This window comes from Fringilla coelebs (assembly GCF_963513975.1).
Source record: "Fringilla coelebs genome assembly, chromosome: 6".
Taxonomy (NCBI): domain Eukaryota; kingdom Metazoa; phylum Chordata; class Aves; order Passeriformes; family Fringillidae; genus Fringilla; species Fringilla coelebs.
Window position 1 is genome coordinate 14,493,483 of NC_140034.1, and position 15,331 is coordinate 14,508,813.

General features: G+C 39.7%; 1 protein-coding gene across 1 annotated transcript in view; it reads right to left on the reverse strand.

The window, feature by feature from the left end:
- Positions 1 to 2,324: 2,324 nt before the first annotated feature.
- The window catches only part of LOC311154816 (uncharacterized protein C14orf132), a gene marked incomplete at both ends in the record, with an annotated part of 32,669 nt that continues 19,662 nt past the window's right edge, over positions 2,325 to 15,331 (reverse strand). Inside the window, one exon of the mRNA XM_084207587.1 lies at positions 2,325 to 2,549. Coding sequence (XP_084063713.1) covers positions 2,325 to 2,549 — 225 coding nt within the window. The remainder of the gene's footprint in view (positions 2,550 to 15,331) is intronic.

The window sequence follows — 15,331 nt, forward strand, 5'->3', positions numbered from 1 at the left end:
GCTTGCAGGATCTGGCCTAACTAGACAGCCTGCAGGAACAATGAAGACAAGTCCATGAGTAACTGATACAATTACAAAGGCAACAGAATACCAGAAAATGGTTGGGGACAGCACATTACATTAAGCCACATTTTCACAGATCCTACATGTTTGCACACCAGACCTTGTCCTGCTCAGTTCTTCATTGGAAACTTCTCTGCAGCTTTCCAACAGCTTCCTTTCTGCTCAGCAAGAATAAGGAGGGATGCAAAAACAAACAAGGTAGATAATTTATGCAGCTCCTCTGCTTTTTGTTGTCCTGTGGCTATGAAGGAATTCATAGCTATTTTAGGAAATGAAAATCACAATTTTTCTATCATCCTTAAGACTAACGTTATTTTATTGGACAGAATTTGCTTTCTTTCCCTCTGATCTTCCAGAACTGGACTTCTCAAACTTTTTCCTAGTATAGGTCTTGTCTGTCCTCAACCATCTTCACAAAATCCTGCCTCCAAATAGGGAAATAACAACACACAGAGAAGCTCATAATTGTTTTTCTAAGCCTCAAAATAACCTAATTTATTTTCTCCCCACTGCTAGCTCTGTTTGCATCTTTCCTAGCTTTAAAGGACAGTTCATAGAGAAGGAAAAAATATACACAGTGACTGCTGAGTGGTTGTAAATGCTGATTTAGGGCACGCTGCTTTGATTCAAGTAACTGTCCACCAGCCCTGCAGGAAAATGGGTTTAAAGAGAAAAGTGGAAAATCCAAACCTCTCTATACATTCAGCAGCTCATAGCCCAGCCTCAAGCTCAGTAGCAGGCAAGTGTCAAAAATGGTCTCTGTTCCTGCAGACAAGGCTTTCTGGAATTACAGTATTATCTATATGAGACAGAAAACCTAGACAGTACATGCAGACATAGAAGAAGAATTTGTCTGCTGCTCTCTAAGTGCATATATTTTATGTATTGTTGCTTAATTTTTATGGGGGTGAAGGAAGATTTCCAATAGTGGTGGGTTTTTTTTTTCTTCTCTCAAGATTTTACAATCTCTCAAGCAAGGAAAGCTACAGCTTGTCTTGAAAAGATACAGCTCTTGAAAATGAACTGCCCGTGGAAAAAATGCAGTGAAAATGTTGCCCCTCAGTGGAACAAATCCAAAGTATAATCAGAGTCATTACCTAAAGCCAGCTATAAAAAAAATCTCTTCCAAGACCCACATCAGAACCCAGAGATGTATTAATACTGAGATACAAGCACTTGCACACCTGACACTTATTACTTTTCTTGTGTTGTTTCTACCCCAGGACATACCTGACTTTTGAATTCACCCCTGCATAAGCACAGAAGTTACCAACCTTTCTTTCAGTTTTATGTTTCTCATAGACATATTCACTATTAATTAGGCTTTACAATTCTTCCATCATTCTTTTAGTGCATTAATAACCTCACACAGTTGCTGTAAGAAATCTGGACTGCAGCCCAGTGAGATGAGAAGTGTGGTATTAGGCTTTGTTTCCTGGAAGGAATGGATATCCAAACCACTGCAATCCAGTACCTCTAGACAGAAACGGGAACTTGCGCTGCTACTTTGTTTATCATTTTCTCCTCTGAAATTCAGAGGGTCTGCAGAGCAGCAGCAGCTGTGCCTCCTCCTGAACAGCAGGCAGGTTCAGCATAAACTTATTGATTACCAGGTCCAGTTACTGAAACTGGAAGCCAAGTAACAGCCAGCCTGCATCTGCCTGTCATGGCTGTGAGACTGATGATTCTGAATACAGCCCAGGAGTCTACAGCCGTGCTGAAGACCCACACATGATGAACCTGGACTTTATCAGAACTGAGCCAATGCCAACCACTTGGTCCATCAAGGAAATTAAGATGTCCAGAAAACATGACCTGGAACAATTCCATATAACGTTATACCACAGTAAAAAATGCACACACAAAAAAAAAAGCTGACAAATGCAGAAGAGCTGCTAGAAAAATCTACAGTAAAAAATAAGCACTTTCTATATAAATATCTCTCTGTATTTACTATACCCAAGTTGATCTCTCTTTTATTACATTTCTATACAAAACTGGTATTGGCTCTGTTCTCAAATAAAGCTCTCACCTCCCCACAATTTGCATCCAAACTTTCTGCCATCAAGATTTAAGATGATTAACTTGCATTTCATTTCCATGACTGTGGCAGCACTTAATCAACAAAGTCTCTAGTTATATGTATTTATATAGATATACATGTATATATACACACATACATACATACATACATACATACATACACATGACAAATACTGTTGAAGATTTCCTTTCTTCCAGTGTTTGCAGTGACAGTCATCCTAGAAGGTGAAGGCATACACCACTCCTACAACCACAATATTTCCAATTGTTGCTATTATTGCAATCCATAACAATATGGCATCATTTGAAGAACGGGATGTCTCTTCTGGTGGGTTCTGCATGGAAGAAGCTGCATGGACGTTGGCTGATGAGTTAAACAGGGAGTACTCTGTACTAAAGTCCTCGTTGGGTGAGTCCATAAAGGCTCCTCCCATAACAGGAAGCTGTGAAGAAAAACATGGCAGAATCAGACTGAAAGCTAATATCTGCTTTTGCATTGTCTCAAAGTCATTATTAAAGAATAACCATTAGCTGACTTGCAAAATTACTGAGATTTCATGTAGGTGGTGCTAACCTGTCTGGAATATCACAGACTGTAATATTTCTCCCATTTCTGTTGGAATCAGTATTATGGAAGAAAACCTGCATATAATACATGCAATACACAGAAGAGCTAGCATGCAGGCCCCAAGTCAGCCTAAGTAATTATATGCATTTAGAAGAGATACCGTATACACAAAGCACTCACATACCAGAATTTGAGTTGATAGCAAGAGGATTGTTTTGTGACTACCAGCAAAGGTATCATGTCACTGTAAAACACTGCACAAGCACAGAGAGGATCTGATGCAGAGAATTTCATCTCCTCTTATGCATCACTCAGAAGCAAACTCTTGGTTTATGTAGAGATCATGTAAAAAGTTCTTACTGTAAAAGAGGTGGAGTGTACTCAGTGCACTAACTTCACTTGTAAAACACAGCACTGCAACAATCCAGGATTTATAAATCAATACAACAGAAAACTTCAAACTGGATTTTGAAAGGCTCCATCACAATGCAGTAAATGCAGATTTCTAAAAGTTTTCCCACATCAGACTTGTCCTACTGGGAAGGACAAAGTTTCTTTGGTTCCCTTGGTGGATTTCTCGGCAGTACCAGAAAATGTTCTGGGTAAGATAACAGTTATTTGATACATTATGCAGAAGATAAAGGAAGAAGAAACTGTTTAACCATGTTCTTTTACATGTTCCAATTGTCTTCTCAACTTTATCCTAGATCACAACACATATTCTTCAGGGTTCAAGACCTATTTTACTTCTACATAGTGAGATAAAATTACATCCTTCTGCAAATGAATTGATTTCTCATTCAGGCAAGAAAAGGATACCTACAGCAGTGCAAAGACCATTTACAACTAAAAAAAGGTTCACACAAAAGCTTTTTGCTTCCAGCCTTGTCCCTTGTATGTTTAGGAATGCAGAGCTGTAAGAATCTCCCCTGAATCTCACTGAGTACAGGGTCCTAGTCTCATGTAAGTATAGGACTTTGTTTCAGGAAAGCTGCAGAACATCTATTTCACATATCTGTAAATGCTCAGGACACAGATTTCTGAATATCCTGTAAAAAACCATGAGCAGGAGGGGTATGGTAAGGCCCAAGTCTCTGAAGTACTCTCTAACCAAACTCTGTCAGGACTGTAGCACATAGGTAGACTAAACCCACAGATTTATTGGATAAAAAAATCCCAGAGTCATATATCTAAATCTCTCTGCCAAAATTCCATCAGGGCAGAAATGATTGGTTTGGTCTTGAGCAATGAGTAAAACCTAGACATCAGTGCATCCTACCTACATTCCCCTTTCAGATCTGGTAGGAGTCCAGGGCTTCAGGGAAAGCTGAAAAAGTCTGTGAACATTGTCCTTAGAAACACCCTCACTGCAACACCAGCCAACCTTTCCTCCCTCACAGTGGTTTCCACGCTGCTGCTGTCACCCTCCAACCTGTAGATACCATCTCCTGTTTTGCACTCTATAAGTAAGTGCCGTTGGGGTTTGGGTATTATTTTTCACTTTTCTCAGCATGGCTCTCTTCTGCTCTAACTTCAGCACTACTGCTGAAGTCCCCACAGCCTATGAATAACAGAGGAACAAGCCTTGCCTTCGTTCAGCCGTATATCACAGAAGGCTGCTATACCTTCAGCCCTAAACTGCCCTGTCAAATACTCACTGGGCTGAAAAATCATCTCTTTTAGCACCCTGTCCTTTCTCTCCTGTATCACATTTTGATTCTCTCAGCAACCTCTCCCTTTGGAACCAAACTACACCCATTCTGGCTGTGTGCAGCTGTGCTATGGAGGCTGCTGAAATGGACATCTCTCCTCTCTACACTCTCCTCTCTACACTGGCTGTAATCTATAGACAACACCAAAGACTTTGATAGTCTGAGAATGGAGTCTTTTTTTTTTTTGCTTGCCATGCATAACATTTTAGAGAGACATAAAAGACAGGCTCTTTTTCAAAGCTGACTGCTGAACAAATTTCATCTGTACTAGAAAATATCATGTCACATTCAAAATTAAACAGAGAATGATGAAAGACCACAGTGGATATGTCATGCTACCTAATCCACATTAAATAAAATTATCTTTGATATCAGATATGATTAGACAAAAGCAGTTTACAAGAAACCAAGCAGGAAATTGCAAAAGTAAAGTCTGATACGTTCTCCCTGCATCAAAGATTTTTGCTGGCAATTTCAACACATTGTGGTTTAAAAGAGAGCAAAAGCTTCCATTTCAAAAGCCCAGCTTGATCTTTTGAATCCAATTCCACCGGCCTTTTTTTATGTCTTGGGATTTGATAAGGAAAGCATTCCTCAGCTTTATCAAAATTTCTTTTTATGTAGAGATTGCCTTAAAAGGCAGCTCTGACTTCAAACAGAAGTGTATTTATGCAGTGATGATGCCATGTAACAGCTACAGAGACTCTAATTAAAGATCTCTGCTCCAAATGACAGGAATACATTTACCATACTGGCAGCAAAATGCTCAACCAGAGGTGCTTACCTCCTTAACAAATCATTTTAAGGCTATCAGCCTTTATGACAGTCAATTTAGCAAAATCTTTCAACTGAATCATCCCCCAAGTACAGAAGTACACACACATGTGCATGTGCCCAAAACAGTGGGAGGTCATAAACACAGTTTTGGTGATTGACACCTGGGTTTTGGGCCACACATTCTGTGCTCTCAAGGAGTTATTTGAAATGACAAGCTTCCACCCTGTTAGTTCCCCTGCTGCTGTCACAAAGGCAGGAGCATCCGTGTAGCAGCACAGCTACACAGCACGCTGTAAATTATGTCAAATCTGAATCTCCTTGTAATGTCTAAGGCTCAAACAAGCTGTCTGCACCATCTGAGGGGAGCACATGGTGAAACAGCTCATCTGAATCTCTGAAAGGCTTGAGGTGACCTGGTGTAAAGGACTGACATTCAGCACCTGGCACAGGCTCTTTCTGTAAGAGTGAATTCCAGTTTTTCTGTTTGTAGGTCAGTAGCACTTCACCACAGATCTGGAAATAAACCTTCCTGCCAATTTCACATTTGCAAAAATCACCTCTTGCTAAATGTGCATTCCCCCCTTCTCACTGCTCCAGCAGCCTCACATAAGAGCACAAGGAACGGCCATATGGTGTCCGAGAGAAAGTCCGTCTCCCTTGGGTGTTAGCTCCAACTGTGGCCATAAATAGATGCTTAGGAGAGCAACAGCACAACAGGAGAAACATGTCTGATACTACCCCTTAATAACTCACAGCCTCTGACTGTTTTCAGCTTAGGAAGTTCATAATCCAGACAGTATTGCTATGGATTTAATAACATGCAAAGAATTTTGCTACCGTGAACTTGTCCGGACTCTATCTGATCTCATCTGAAGCTGAGCATCCTTCTCAATCTGGCCTCTTGGTGCCACTTAACAGTCAGGGTTGCTCAGTGATTAGAGTCATGTAAATCATCCTTGGGAGATATGCCATCTCTCCACAGGAGAGAGGGATGATTAGTATCAATGGCAATCTATCTTTTTGGTAGATTAAATTCAGTGAAATGAATCTCATCCTCAGTCTTTGTGTCTTCATTCTCCCATAAGGTACAGTATCTTCCCTCTGCAGTCTTATTTGAGATTTTACTGATTTGAGACCTCCAGACCTGACACTAATGGGAGTTGTGAAGTGCTTGTGACTAACAGTAGACTAAGGACAGAAACCTGCAATGCTCTCTGTGACTGCTCTATTTTTCTGCCTGTGCCTCTGCAAAGCAAATATATGCCAATTTACATCATCCAAAACCTTCACCCATGTCACAGCCATTGCAGTGACCTGCAGTCTGTTTAGCTCAGAGGGTATTTATAGTTCAGGCAAGGCTGCCACCCTCCCCAAGAGCACTGGACAAGGAGGCCAGGGCAAAGGGTTAACTGGGAAACAGGACACTGAGGGACAGGACTGGAGCAGATGGCGAGGGGTAACGCTGTAGCACACTGTTTGGAAATGAAACTCCTTTCCTAGAGACTGTGTCAACATTGTTAAGTAGCAGTAATAGTACATCGCTTGCTAAATGGCTTCTGGGACTGGCAAAGAAAGAATTGAAATCATTAAATAGCAACAGGCAGAAAACCAAACAGCAAAATGTCAAGTGGTAATGAGAACTCCCACTGCGCCGAATGCCTCCCACTGGCATGCTCTGGGTCATGAGGAGAGCAGGCCCTTGAACAGTTCTGTGATGCATTTCTAGTTAGCAGAAAAATCCTATTTTATAACCAAAAAGATCCACAGGAATGAAAAGCAGCATGTCAGGTACCAGTCACTGATACTATAAGTATGACAGCATTCTTAAGCAGCAGCACATAAAATCCGTCCCTTAACAATAACTTATTGCTCCATTTCTTTGACAATCAGGTGTCTTGACATTTTTTCATGGTCAGCTAGAGAATTTTGACACTTGGCTGTTGCCACCTTGTTGGGAACCCAGGTTAGGCATAGATATTTGAAAGCACAGCTGAATCTTCTAGTGAGAAAGTAAGAAACCTCAGCAGAAGTTTAACAGCTCTGCTGTATCTTTGCCCTGGTCTCCCCAAGCATCACTCCAGGAATGGGATGCTAACAGGTGAAATGTCACCACAGCTCGGGTGTTGTTTTGTAAAATCCATGTTGCTACTTCAGAATATCTAACTTTCCAGTGTTTCTTTTTTGTTAAATTTGTTGAAAAGATTTGTTAAATCTTTTTACAAGATGGTATGATTTGAATACATAAAGTGAAATTATTATTTCTTTCTGCCCTGGTAGCATGTGATCTTTGCAGTGCATATTTGTGTCTGAAAACATTCCACCTGCAGTCATAAATTAATCTAACACAGTTGCCAAAGGCAGTAGCAATGTATGGGTTCACAAATTCACCATAACAACATCTTAATTCTTAAGCTCTTTTTAAATAAATGTTTTTTACTAAAGAGATACCCCACATGGCCAGCATTATATTCACAGTAATTCTCTTGTGTCTCACAGGAAAATGCATATATAGTCTTCTTCTCTAAAGCACACACTGTAAATGAAGATGAGCTATTGGCTATGATTGATTTACAGGTAATATCTGGAGAATCAAGTTCTTCTGTTCAGTTTGCCAGAATACCCTGCTGTTTAGAATGCAGGTTGGGTGCATAGTGACAATCAGGACTTGTTCTATGTTCAGTGCAAGTGAATCCTTTCGAACACATTAAACCTACACACAAAATTAACCACCGCCTAAGGCAATCCTCTTTAATTTAATTAAATATGTCTAATTCTGAAGAGGAAGAAAATGTTTTATGCACTTCGCTTCAAATTCTCTTTTTAATTGATTCAGATTCCTGCTTCACCCTGAAAATCACAGTCTTAGGTTGACAAGCTTAGAAAAAACAGATGCCTATTTTCAAAATATAGTTGTCAAAATGTTCACCCTACCAGTAGCAATGGAAAATTTTCACTCCGACATGGAGGCATCAGGATTTCACCTGTTATTGTAATCTTGTTAAAAACTTTCAATTTTATCAATCTCTGCTTTTCTTCCAATCCATTCTATTCCTAGGACCTGTGCATTACTTCCTTCACTGCTTTCCAATCCATGCTAGGCTAGATACAATGTCTTTGTCCTTTGAGATGATAGCACTATTCAAAGTTGTTCCATAGCAGCAGAATCTCAGATGCTAGAGGTTTGAGCCTTGCTGTTGAATCACACACTCTAAGAACTGCCTTGATCAACAGATGTCTAGATGTTTAGGAAAGAACAACCCAAGATGTTCCAAGATGCTGCAGCAGACACCTCAACTCTGAGTTTGCTTTTGGCTGTAGAAACTGGTTTCCCTTAACTGAGGTATTCCCACAAGGAACTGAGCTCAGCTAGATCAGCTGGCCCTAAGCTACTGCTTTTATGAGCACAGGTCCTGTGCAGGCTCTGTGGAAAGTTGCCCTGCTGAATCAGCTGCAAAAAGCAGTGTAGACAACTGGCATGAAGATAAGGGAAATTTTCCCTCTCATTTTTCTGCACAGGTAGCATCCAAGATACCCTAATGATAAACATGCTGTGATTCCACTCCTGCAATTTACATCTGCCTAGTGCCTCATTGAAATAGCTTTTTCTATTTCAAAGATCCCTACTGCTTTTAAACTATTATTCTCGACCAACTGCTGTTGAATTTCATCTTCCAAGTGCATAAGACTGAGAACAAACAAAAGGCTTTTTAATAAAAAAAGCTGACAGTAGCTGACAAGTCTCAAAAGGATACAGAGAAGTTTCTCATACCATCCCTGCTCCCAAAAGTTCCTCCTCTCTTTCCAGCCAATGCCAGCAATGATGCATCAAGGAAAAGAGCAATTTTTTTCAGCATTGAACAAAAATTCAAATTTCTGTGAAGAAGCCATAACTCTAAGTCACACATAATTTATATTGTGAATCTGTATACCTTAAATTGGAGGGAATGGTGAATATAATGAAAGAGTTCAGGGCAGCCAAACAGACTGTGCCACTAGCTGACCTTCTATATCTAATCCAACTGATGTTGATGTCCTATTGTGGACACCACAGTGGGGGAGAAGATGTCTGGCCCCCATGTACAATTACAACTTTAATGGTTCCAGGAGAACATGAACATAAAAGAAAATATATAAACAGAGGCACTCAGAAAGGCAAACATTTATCAAAGTGGAAAACCTCAGTGGGAGGGTGTAAAACTGACCATCAGCAGGACCTATTAAAATCTGTTTACAGTTTCCCAAAATGGAAAAACAGAGGAGACTTCACACCATGTGTGATCATACTGGGAAACTCAGGGTGAACAGGAATTCCTTTAGAGATAAGAGCAATTTGCAGAGCTGGAACAGTTTAACACAGAACATCATTTTGGAAGAGCTTCAAACAACAAGCCTCTGAGTTTAAACTCTACTAACACGTGAAAAGAAAGAGGTACTTACTATCTCACTGCTTCCAAAATTTTTGGCATTGGTGACTTCAAAGCCAAACAACAGGATTTAAGTGGACTTAATTGTCTCTTGTTTTCATCCAGGCTGGTAATTTCTTTCTGGTGTCAAGTTCCTCTATTACAAAAATCACCCTGAATTAAGTAAACAAGCAAGCAATCGACCAACCAAAAAATAATCTTGGGAGGAGAAAAACAACAGTACCTTTGCATAATGTTTTGATGTCCCAAGGGACAGCTTTTCTCTAAGGACAGAAGGCTGTATCACTGACAGGAAGCAAGCACATGGCTGCACAGTATCAGTGGCAGTTTCAGTTCTTATGCAGAGAGTAAGTGGCTTTCCATGTGCCAGAGGGTAAAGAGGAAAATAAGAGTAACACAAGCTGATTGTAATGGCACTTCGTATCTGCTGAGAAAAAGGCATTCCCACCATAAACAGAAAAGCCACGTTATGGGGTGTAAGTAGAAAGCCAAAGAACACAACTCAAGAAAAAATGTATTGGAAAATAATGGAACAAATCCTAATCCCATTTCTCAAAGTGAAAAAGAGCTGCTTAGATCCTTCCTCCACCATAACCTTTGCAGCCCTGTTCATCTCTGAGAAAATGGTGATGCCTCATTACCAATTTGGGGTAGCAAAGAATGAGACTGACCTTAATATTATTTCGATTTTCCTTCTGCTCCCTCTCCCTTAGCCTAACAAGATGCTTAGGCTGTTCTCCAGGGGGCTCTGGGGGGGTGTGTGGAGAGATGAGAATTGGCAGTCACTCACAACAAGCAATGGCAATTTCAAAAGTAGAACTACTTTGAGATGAAAAATTGTTTAAACCATTAGACTTCAGGCATGGGCAAAAGTAACAATTTTGTAAATTGCTGCATTCTTCAGTATTTTGTAATCAGGATGCTTTTCATAAACACTAAAAATAATTTTAAGGGGCAGGTGTTAGGAGCTGGAACTGGGAGGATGCAGCATTTTGGACATCATCTTATTCCTCTAGAGGAAAAAAATAACTGCACAGAAATTCCTCTATGTTGCATATGCTGACCACTGCTCAAACCAAAACCCAGGAGCAATAAAAAAATCTTGCATGTTCCTCCAATCCCTGCTACACAGCCCATGAAAAATTAATTGGCTGAGATTTAACTAAGCCATACTAACAGGCTTAGCTCTATTTCATCAGAGAAATTACTTACTATTCCATGTAGACTCAAAAGCTTTCAGACCTTCCAAACTATAAATCTCATGTATCTTATGTTACACAGCGATGGCTGTACTGCAAAGACAAGTTGGGATACATTTATCTATTGAGAGAAGTAATTACTCTCACTGCAGCTCTTCTGTACCTAATGATGTGACAGAAATGCCTCATTTTCAGCATCTTTGGGATAGCCACCTGGAACCTATCTTCAAATATGATAAGAGGTCACTGTAATAATGCAAACACACTGGGAAGAATATTATTCTATGATCACTTGCAGGGATTAATTATCTCATGGAATATACTTGCAGGCATCCAATAAAAAGCCTCACAATGGAAATTAAAACAATTTAAGAGATTTAACTTATTCCATAAAGATTATTTTCCTTAAGCCTATTTATTCTATCAGAGTCTCTGAAAAAACAGCAGAGAGAGAAAACTGGTAATGATGTGTGCAATATTATTTTGGCTATGCAGCATTTTTATCCAACATTTTTCCTATTTATTTATTTCCTTTCATTTTCATATTGCATTACATCTTCACAAACAAAAGAGTGGGGAGGGCTGAGGTATGCTGAGAGAATATTTGAGGTATCTCTCTTATGCCTTATGTAAGGCTATTTTTATAAACATTTTTGCTTGCGTACTTGGCACCTAGTTCAGAACACACAACAAGCCTGAGAGGCAACAAAAACAAGGTATTCCAGTTGAGATGGACAAAAAATGGAGAAAAATCTGACACAATGCTAGTCCTCTTCATGTCTGTAGATGCTAAGGGTAGCAGCCAGCATAAAGAACAAGCAAAATAGAGAGCTGCTTCCAGGAAGAAAGGAGGACTGCCAAATGCCCCTACTGCATACACTTCATTTGATGGAATACCAACATGTGCCAGGCTGGCATCCATCGTGATCCCATCAGGCATATCAGCCTCAACATATGGCTTGAGCAACCCACAGACTACACATTCCTCTCAACTCATTCTGTAAGTAGCAGTTTATAACTAAAGAGGCATAATTTGCTTAAAAATTAATCCTATTCCCTTGTATTTTTTGTCTCATGAGAGAGCCAATCACACATTACACAAGAGAATAAAACTTGGAAGGTGAAATAATGTTGATGATCTCCTAATTTCTAGTATTTGAAGAGTAGTATTCACTGGCCTAAGAAAAGTTCCATCCAACATTAACTATTTGTTGAATATCATGAAGAAATAAAAGCTCAATCACATGTCAGTCTTGAGTGCTTAAGAACTCAGTGGCACCAAGCAAGTATTTCAATCATCTTCTAGGATTTACTGTTCCCACAACAGAGCCCAAGGACGAGAAGCAACATGTATTTCTCCCAGCATCAGAGCCAAATATTCCATATGTTCTCACAAACCCAGATACTCACAACACAGGCTTTGCTTGTGTACTAGGACCATCAAGGGATGATTAAGTGTGGCTGAACTAGACAGCAGCTGATGACAGCTTTATCACGCCAAACAAACATAGAACAGCCAAGCCATCTGTGTTTGTGTGCTTATATTTGAGACTGTTCAAACAGTTCAGAGCACATTACAGAAAAATATAATAAATTATGCATTGATTCTCTCTAGGTAAGTCTGTCTATATATGTATAGGGAACATAGCACTCCTTAGTGCCTGAGATACTTAGGATGGGTACAAAACAATGTTTAATTTATTATACAACTGTTTGTAATTCAATACTTGTGCTTTGAACTCTTGGGGCTGCTCAGGATAATTAAAGCCATAGATATGTAACAGTTTTCCTCAGGAAGTAATGTTTTCCTACCCAAAAGTGATTTCTGTAAAAGCTTGTTCAGTTATTCTTGTGTTATGGAAGGCTGAGCAGGGAACAAAGAAAATAAAGTCAAAATGTATTGTATTTGCATTTTCTTCTCATTTCACTCAGTGGAATATGAATTATGGAATCACTGCTGGTCTGGAGAACTGGAACAGTTGAGAGAGAAGTGATTTGGTATTCTCACATGCCTGATGGAAGATGCCAGTTCATACTCCCCTGGTGTCGTAGGATCTCAGGATGTTTGAAGAAATGGTTTGAAAGTATATAAACAGGAGAGAGATGTTATTGTCCCTGAACTTGACAGCTGTTCCTGAGCATGCTGCAGTTTAGGTGGTGAAGAAATCCCCCACCAGAAGAGTGCACCAGTTGAAAATCTTTCAGGTAAAAGGTTTTGATAATCAGGAAATGGGCTGGCTCCAAGGTCAGGAGGGCTTCCTCCACAGCCTGAGAGCCAGAGTAAATGTACAGAGTCTCTGCAAGCTGAAGGTCAGAGCCTTCTGAACCTCAGACTGGCAAAGGAGCAAAGCAGCAAAACAGCTGCAGGGTACCTTGGTGCTTTAAGGGACAGGTTCACACTGAAGCAAGACACATATACCCATGTAACTTTAGACATTTACACATGCAGTTTTGTGATGGTATCTTGCGCCTAGAAGATATGCAATCTTGCACCTACAAGATGCAATTTTAAAATAACCCATCTGGCCAAAAGCAGTCTAAGACTGAGAATAATTATCAGCTATGGGCACACAAAAAGTAAGGTTAAGTAAAAAAAAGTAAAGTAGCAAGCTACTGAACTGCACCAAAATTCAAAACTTGCTTTTTTAAACCCTTAGTACAAGCCCTACAAAAACAGTCGGGGAAGAAAAAAAAATAATAAAGCCTAGCAGAAGCACAACACACTCAGCCCCAGGAGATGTGCACATGCATGGCAGTGCAGTTCCCAGCCCTTGGCTGGGTTCTTCAGTCCAATCTTATATATTCAGATAATGAACTCCCTGATCTAGATTATAATACTCTTACCAATGCTGAGGTTTTATTTATGATCCCTCTGAACTCAATTAAAATATCACCATCTCATTTTATAAATGCAGCAATGAGTGTACCATAAAAAGATTAAATGATGGAGGAGACAAAAATTGTAGCACCCACATAGATTTTCACCAGGGCACCACTAGTTCTGAGACAGGTGCAGCTCAGCTAACAACAGTTTGGTATCCCTGCATCATTCAGTGCAGCCTTAGAGCTTAATGCAGCACCTGATAAGGGAGACTTTTTAAAGAAAAGTAACAGGCAAAGGAAATTTCATTGGACACAGCCCTATAACAGTCTGAAGGTTTCTGCATCCTGGGGAGAAAGAGGGCTCTCCCTCACCCAGTGGCCTGACAGGTACCCATCTGCCATAGAGGGACCGTCCCCTGCCACAGGGAACCTGAAGTGCAGCTCAAGCATTTTCAAGCTGAGCATCACTTATCAAAAATCCAGCACAGAAATATTAAAAAGCAGCATGGGAGTCGTTCAGTAAAACAGTGCAAATATGTAGTACTTGCAAAAATGCAAGCATTCCTCTCATCTTTAATCATTTCTATTTTGAAATGCTGGATTGAAGATCTTCATTTCAAGAATATCTCCAGGAGACTTGTGCATCCCACACCACCATTCTATGTCTTGCATGAATAAATCCAAAACACAATGAGGCACTGAGAGCTCAGGAAGAAAAAACACAAAGAAGGATTATTACAATGGATGCCACAAGAAACAATTACAGCCATCAGCAAAAAAACCGACAGAGAAAGCTTAATTCCACCTGGTTTGCCCCCTCAGAGATGCCTCTTCAAAAATATTCTCAAAATCACCATCCAGTCAAAAGAAGGTAGATTTAGGGATTTAAATTGGACATGAAAAGATCCCTTGAGAAGACAGCTATTGCTCTCCATGGCAATATATGGGAAGGTAAGTACCTAATCCTAAGGCAGTGCACACAGTGCTTATTTGAAAATCTGTACAAAACCTCAAAAATGTATCTCATTAGGTGCTGGAATAGGAACTTATTACCTACTCCTATTTAAGGATATTTCCTTACTTATTTCCTACTCATTTAAAGTTTCAGAGTTGCAGTAAAATTTAAACATATATCTAAAATTAACTACACAGACCCATATTTAATGTAACTAAATCAATAAACTAGCAGTAAAAGGAATAGCAGATAAAAATGAAAGGATTTTTCAAAAGTAATTACAATTTCTCCAAAGCAGTTTTGCATTTTGGAAGTGCCCTGCTAGTCATGAGTGTAATATGAATGAATGTACTTGGAAAGCATAGTCAGAGGGATAATGACACATTAGGTAACATAGAGGTGACCATAATAAACAGATGACCACATTCACTCAAGATAAAATGAAATCAAGTTAGAAAGTTCAAAACATTTGAAAAAACCCAAAGTTTTCTATGTATTTGTTGATAGGGCTGAACTCAAGACAAGCCTTTACATGGTTTTTTCAAGGCTGAGTAAGATCTTTGCAACATGGATGCTGCTTTGAGTGTTTTCCTCCAAGCCCAATTCAATACCTGATCAATTTTCCCTTGAAAATAAACTGGAAACCATGCTGTGAGACATTTCCTTACTAGGAAGGCTACATCACTGATCCCTGCATTACATCCTACCAAGTACCACTCACCAAGTTAAGACATTACATATTTATTGTCAAGTGTATAGAATTAATT